Source organism: Cetorhinus maximus, chromosome 20 (genome assembly GCF_964194155.1).
Source record: "Cetorhinus maximus chromosome 20, sCetMax3.hap1.1, whole genome shotgun sequence".
In the NCBI taxonomy this organism is placed as follows: Eukaryota; Metazoa; Chordata; class Chondrichthyes; order Lamniformes; family Cetorhinidae; genus Cetorhinus; species Cetorhinus maximus.
In genome coordinates this window covers 80,521,747-80,529,594 of record NC_135898.1, presented here as the reverse complement: position 1 = coordinate 80,529,594, position 7,848 = coordinate 80,521,747, and the positions used below count along the sequence as shown (strand labels likewise).

The following is a 7,848-nucleotide window of genomic DNA, read 5'->3' as shown; positions in this document are numbered from 1 at the left end:
TGAAATGGAATCGATTCTTCCTGGTAATGGATATTTCTGGTAATGAGCTCAGTTCTGTCTCCTGTTTGGGTCCTTTAAGGTAAACAATACTTAAACTCTCCATTGTCTGAGGGTATTGCAATGGTTTTGAACTGGCACTTTGACAATGTTGATGGTGAATCATTAAATCCATAAGAAACCCATATGGGAATGTTACCACACTCACTCTATCCCTGGCTTCAGTGTCCTGCTCCAGGTCGGCAGCAGCAGCTTCTCCTCAATTCAAGGGATGATGCCTACTCGGGGTCGTGGGTTTGGACCATCGATCTTCATGTGACTGAACAGGCTGATTCTTAACCCGCAGATCTTTGGGCACATGGGGCAGGATGATGCCATGAGGTAGGGGGGTTCGGAGTGTAGGATTTGCTTCCTCTTCTTTCCTGCTCTGCTTCCGCTCTGCCTCATCATTAAGATGTGACTCAAGGTGAGGTGCAGGTTGATGGACAAGTTGGTGCCGTTTTGAACGATTGGTAGGAAGTTCCTCCCAGTCATTAACGTCAATGCTGCTGTGCTTCAAGGGGAGCTTCAGAGTGTCTTTGAAGCATTTTCTGTAACCTTCCCAGAACGCTGACCATTTGAGAGTTCAGAAAACAGGACCTGCACCAGGCAACATTAACCCAGCAACCTAAATATTATTACTGAAATGGAGGTTGCAGCCATATCATAACAGAGGGCAATCCAAGCAGGCTGATGGCTGTAAAAAGGATGTCAGTCTTCACACAGTAAACACAGGCCATGACACATCTCTCACATCACGAAGCAGACAATGGGTCAGACCTTACTGTAGAAGGCGATATTCTCCCTGTGTGTCTGAGTGTATTTATTGGACACTGCATAAACACAGCCATTCTGATGAGCATCCTCTTTCACACCCATGTTGACGTTCAATGGCGGCTTGCACTTGTGCCAGTTCCTCAACAATTTATTCATATTCTCGCTGTCTGTGATACCAAAGAGCTTCTCCTGCTCTTTGTCTATCTCTACGTCTTGGAGCTGTGGTGGCTGGTAGCGGCTATAACCCATGACCATCTCATCCTGCATCCCCTCAAAAAACCGCTGGATACAGACCTTGGCAAAGCTCTTGGCATGTTCAGTGCAAGTTTCCTCAAACAGTTTACGTTCAATGTCAATGTAATGAGACCAATATTTTGTTTTGAGGAAAGCAACTTGGGTGAAGCAAGGTCGCATAGCTCTCACCAGGAAAGCCAAGAAGGTCATTAGCAATATGAAGCACCAACCGAAAGCCTGTGAGGGAACAACACAAATACTCTAACTCACAACCTCAACTACAACACACCCTCATTCACAACCTCAACTACAACACACCCTCATTCACAACCTCAACTACAACACACTCTCATTCACAACCTCAACTATAACACACTCTCATTCACAACCACAACACACCCTCATTCACAACTTCAACTATAACACACCCTCATTCACAACCTCAACTACAACACACTCTCATTCACACCCTCTTCACAACTTCAACTACAACACACCCTCATTCACAACCTCAACTACAACATACTCTCATTCACAACCTCAACTACAACACACCCTCATTCATAACCTCAACTACAGCACACTCTCATTCACAACCTCAACTACAACACACCCTCATTCACAACCTCAACTACAACACACTCTCATTCACAACCTCAACTATAACACACTCTCATTCACAATCTCAGCTACAACACACCCTCATTCACAGCCTCAACTACAACACACTCTCATTCACAATCTCAGCTACAACACACTCTCATTCATAACCTCAACTACAACACACTCTCATTCACAACCACAACACACCCTCATTCACAACCTCAACTACAACACACCCTCATTCACAACCTCAACTATAACACACCCTCATTCACAACCTCAACTATAACACACCCTCATTCACAACCTCAACTACAACACACTCTCATTCACAATCTCAGCTACAACACACTCTCATGGGGAATGAAAACCATTGGCAGGTAAAATAAAGAAAATCCAAAGATATTTTACAAGTGCATTAAGAGTAAGAGGATAACTGGGGAAAGAGTAGGGCCCATTAAGGACCATAGTGGTAATTTGAGTGCGGAGCCGGAAGATGTAGGTAGGGTTCTAAATGAATACTTTGTGTCAGTGTTCACAAGCGAGAGGGACGACGTGGGTATGGAAATCAGGCAGAGGGACTGTGATATAATTAAAGAAATTAGCATTAAAAGGGAGGAGGTTCTAAGTGGTCTGGCAGGCTTAAAAGTAGATAAATCTCCAGGCCCGGATGAAATGTATCCCAGGCTGTTGAGTGAGGCAAGGGAGGAAATAGCAGGGGCGCTGGCAATAATTTTCAAAACCCCTCTAGCCACAGGAGAGGTGTCAGAGGACTGGAGGACAGCCAATGTGGTACCGTTATTCAAGAAGGGAGGAAGGGATAAACCAGGGAACTACAAGCCAGTCAGTCTAACTTCATTGGTGGGGAAACTATTGGAAGCAATTCTGAGGGACAGAATTAATCTATACTTGGAGAGGCAGGGATTAATCAAGGACAGTCAGCATGGTTTTGTTAAGGGGAGGTCATGTCTGACCAATTTGATTGAATTTTTCAAAGAGGTGACCAGGTGTGTAGATGAGGGCAATGCATTTGACATAGTCTACTTGGACTTCAACAAGGCCTTTGATAAGGTCCCACATGGTAGACTGATAACAAAGGTAAGAGCCCATGGGATCCAAGGCAATTTGGCAAATTGGATCCAAAATTGGCTGAGTGGCAGAAAGCAGAGGGTGATGGTTGAGGGGTGTTTTTGTGACTGGATGCCTGTGTAGGGGATGGGTGTGGGGTTCCACAGGGATGGGTGTTGGGTTCCTTGCTGTTTGTGGTATATATAAATGATTTAGACTTGAATGTAGGAGGGTTCATCAGTAAGTTCGTGGATGACACGAAAATTGGTGGGGTGGTAAATAGTGAGGAGGATAGCCTTAGATTACAGGAGGATATAGACGGGCTGGTCAGATGAGCTGATCAGTGGCAAATGGAATTTAATTCAGATAAGTGTGAGATGATGCACTTGGGCAGGACAAATATGGCATGGGAATACACGATGAATGGTAGGACCCTGGGAGGTACCAAGCATCAGAGGGACCTTAGTGTGCATGACCACCGGTCCCTTAAGGTAGCGGGACAGGTAGATAAGGTGGTTAAGAAGGCATATGGGATACTTGCCTTTATTAGCCGAAGCATAGAATATAAGAGCAGGGAGTTTATGCTGGAACTGCATAAAACACTTGTTAGGCCACAGCTGGAGTATTGCATGCAGTTCTGGATCCGCGTAATAGGAAGGATGTGATTACACTAGAGAGAGTACAGAGGAGATTTACCAGGATGTTGCCTGGGCTGGAGAGTTTTAGTTATGAGGAGAGATTGGATAGGCTGGGGTTATTTTCCCTGGAGCAGAGGAGATTGAGGAGGGACATGATTGAGGTGTATAAAATTATGAGGGGCATAGACAGGGTAGACAGGAAGGAACTTTTCCCCTTGGTGGAGGGATCAATAACCAGGGGGCATAGATTTAAGGTAAGGGGCAGGAGGTTTAGAGGGGATGTGAGGAAGACTTTTTTCACCCAGAGGGCGGTCGGAATCTGGAACTCACTGCCTGAAAGGGTGGTAGAGGCAGAAACCCTCATAACATTTAAGAAGTATTTGGATGTGCACTTGCGATGCCATGGCATACAAGACTATGGGCCTAGTGTTGGAAAATGGGATTAGAATAGTTAGTTATTTGTTTGACCGGCACAGACTCGATGGGCCAAAGGGCCTCTTTCCATGCTGTAGACCTCCATGACTCTATGACTCTACAACACAATCTCATTCACAACCTCAACTACAACACAAACACTCTCATTCACAAACTCAACTATAGCACAATCTCATTCACAATCTCAACTACAACACAAACACTCTCATTCGCAACTTCAACTACATACATCTCATTCACAACTCAACTACAATGCAAACAGTCTCATTCACAGCCTCAGCTACAGCAGAAACAATCTCATTCACAACCTCAACTACAGCACAATCTCATTCACAATCTCAACTACAACACAAGCACTCTCATTCACAACCTCAACTACAGCACAATCTCATTCACAATCTCAACTACAACACAAACACTCTCATTCGCAACCTCAACTACAGTACACCTCATTCACAACTCAACTACAATGCAAACAGTCTCATTCACAGCCTCAACTACAGCAGAAACAATCACATTCACAACCTCAACTACAGCACAAATGCACTCATTCACAATGTCAACTATAGAACAATCTCATTCATAACCTCAATTACAACACAATCTCATTCACAATCTCAACTACAACACAAACGCTCCATCTACACTATCCCCATCAAACACTCCCAGGGCAGGTACAGCACGGAGTTAGATACAGAGTAAAGCTCCCTCTACACTGTCCCCATCATACACCCCCAGGACAAGTCCAGCAGGAAGTTAGATACAGAGTAAAGCTCCCTCTACACTGTCCCATCGAACACTCCCAGGACAGGTACAGCACGGGGTTAGATACAGAATAAAGCTCCCTCTACACTGTCCCCATCAAACACTCCCAGGGCAGGTACAGCACAGGGTTAGATACAGAGTAAAACTCCCTCTACACCGTCGCCATCAAACACTCCCAGGGCAGGTACAGCACGGGGTTAGATACAGAGTAAAGCTCCCTCTACACTGTCCCATCGAACACTCTGTCTCTCCCACCTTCTGTCTAATTTCCTCCTCACTCTGTTTCCCTCCCGTTGGTCCCAGTCCAGCACTCACCTGGGACAGGCACTCACCTGGGACTGACACTCACCTAGGACAGGCACTCACCTGGGTCTGACACTCACCTGGGACTGACACTCACCTGGGACAGACATTCACCTGAGACAGGCACTCACCTGGGACTGACACTCACCTGGGACAGACATTCACCTGAGACAGGCACTCACCTGGGACTGACACTCACCTGGGGCTGACACTCACCTGGGGCTGACACTCACCTGGGACTGACACTCACCTGGGACAGGCACCGCAGGTACCGAGTTGCTGCCTCCCGGGACAGTCCTGCCTCTTGCTGGAAGATGTCGGGACAGGGGATGGTGGCGAGAAGCCGGCGGAGCTCGGGCTGTCCCGGGCGGGTAAGGGACATGTTCAGCCCCAGTCTCCAGGGCTCCAGCCCCTCGCTGAAAGCGCAGATGAAGCATTTTCCGTCCAGCAGGGTGACGCTGACCCAGGTGACTGGGGCGATGAGGGCTCTCTGGGTCATGGAGCAGAACATGTAGCGCAGAACCCCCCAGTCCTTACCCCGGAGCCCTTCCGGCCTCCTCCACTCCTCCGCCAGCACCGACACATTGTTATTTAACACAAAGCCCAAGAGGAATAAAACCACAGGAGGCACCGACATGACCCCCAGCCCATAGAAGAGGTTATACCTGGGCAAACATGGGCAGTTAAAATCAAAAGCTGAGTAGATCTGAGCACTGGCCAGAGCCAGAATCCCACACATTCCATTCATGAAAGATTCCTGGTTGGATTGTAGAAACTGGAAAATCATGCGGAATTTATCCATTTTCCTGCTGCACTTGTAGTTTTCCCTGCTCCAGAATATTGAGAGTCCCCTCCCCCCTCCCTATCTCTTTCTCTCTCAATCCCCCTCTCACTCTCACTCTGTGTAACTCACACAGTTTCTCTGTGACTCTCTATCTCTGTCGCTTTTTTGCTATCTCTCTCTGTCTGACTATCTCTCCCTGTTTCTCTCTCTTTCTCTCTCTCTCTCTATCCCTCTCTGCCACTGTTTCTATCCCTTTATTTCTGTCTCTCCCTCTGTCCAATGCAATGCAGTCTCCTCCCATAACCACACCTTAATCGCATCAGCGGCTCTGTCCTCTGATTTTAAGGATGTGTTGGGAGGCTTGAGGCAGATTCATTTCTGAGACTTCCTAAACCCCTTTGTCATCAAGGCTGCATTTGACCGAGTGTGGCATCAAGGAGCCCGAGTAAAACTGGAGCCAATGGGAATCAGGGGGAAACTCTCTGCTGGTTGGAGTCATACCCAGCACAAAGGAAGATGGTTGTGGTTGTTGGGGGTCAGTCATCTCGGTCTTGGGACCAAGGTTACCAACTCTGACTGGACAGATTCTGGGAGACATCAACAGAAGTGACATTGTGGAAAGCAGGTGGTGTGGCACGCGTGGATTCTCGGGAGGCACAAGAGAGGCGAACAAACCAACTTTACTGAGGCAAATGGGACGAGGGTGAATAATTATGAAAATTTAGAGGGAAGAAAGTGCAATGCAAACCCGGCATCCCCATGGATTTAAACAGGGAAAGTGAAAACTGCAGAAACTGAGGAGAACTATTTTTGAATTTCTGTGTAAGATAATAAAATGAAGTCACCGGACTAACACTCGCTGCTCATGCCCAATCCCCCCCCAATAAAATTCAATCCCCACCAATCCCATCACAGCCCACCAAAATCCCAGCCAATCAGCCTTCCTTGCCCTTTTTTTTCGGTTGAAGAGGTATGAATTTGATTGGGTGATGCTGCGCTGGGTGTGATATCACCGTGTGGCAGTGCCTCATGATGATGGCTGTTGGAGATTCTTTCCCAATGGTGATTATGGACACCAGAATCAGTGAGGGTGCTGACCCTCTACACAGTGTACACTGCCTGCATCAAAGATGGTGCAGACCAAACAAACAAACTCCACTTTGGCAAAGGCCACTCTGCACAAAGTCAGAAAAACACAAACTTCCCCATTTTTCCCCATTCCTCACCACTTCCCCCAGCTCCTAACTCACCCTCTTCCTCCTCTTCCCCCTCTTCCCCCTCATCCCCCTTCCCCCCCTCATCCCGCCTCTCTCCCCAGCGCCTTGTGCTACTGACTGTATGGCTACTGATGTTTATCCAGCTCCTTCACTCTGTCATTCAGGGGAGAGGGGTTAATGAGTGACAGTGTGAGGGAGCTGGATTAACATCAGTAGAGATACAGTCAGTAACCCAGGGCACTGGGGAGAGAGGGGTTGCTGAGTGACAGTGTGAGGGAGCTGGATTAACATCAGTCGAGATATATGGGTATCTTTGATAGACTTTACTGTTGCACACAGCTCAGGGTTGAGGATAAGCTTCACTGCAAACCCGGTGACACAATGAGAATTAACCCTATTTTCTGTGTTTGGAGGCTGAGTTCAGGTGTGTTCCCCAGTGTATGCCCTGGCCCTGATATTGGCTCTTTCTCATCTGGTGTCTCTCTGACATTCTCGCTCGCTCTCTCTCTCTCTCTCTCAACCCAGCTCCTTTCACCCACAAGGAAAATAAATTTGCTAAAACAAACACCTGCCATTTCAAAAAATATCCGAACGCAACATGTTTTTATTCTTTCATGGGATGTGGACATCATTGGCTGGGCCAACATGAGCTTCCCATCCCTAACTGCCCTCGAGAAGGTGGTGATAAGTATTTAACAAAGGAAAAAAATGGGAGGAGCGAGAAAAGACAATTCGGAAAACATCTCAGGACAATAAGTATAATCGAATTAGCATCACAGATTTCAAAAGGGGTCATGCCTGACCAACGTTACTGAATTATTTGAAGTAACAGATAGGGAAGATAAGGGTAATACAGCAGATGCAATATATTTGGATTTTCAAAAAGCCTTCGACAAGGTACCAGGTAGTAGAATCATGATTAAGGTCAGAATGTGTGGAGTTAGGGGACAAGTATCAGAGTGGAAAGCAAACTGGGTAAGAACAGCAA

General features: G+C 46.9%; 1 protein-coding gene across 1 annotated transcript; it reads right to left on the bottom strand.

Annotated features, from left to right (window-relative positions):
• Positions 1-810: 810 nt before the first annotated feature.
• LOC144694609 (calcium homeostasis modulator protein 1-like) lies at positions 811-5,661 on the bottom strand. Its single transcript, XM_078565209.1, has 2 exons — positions 5,110-5,661; positions 811-1,284 (listed from the first exon to the last, which is right to left on the bottom strand). Exons 1-2 carry the CDS (start codon positions 5,659-5,661, stop codon positions 811-813), a joined length of 1,026 nt encoding a protein of 341 aa, XP_078421335.1.
• Positions 5,662-7,848: the final 2,187 nt, after the last annotated feature.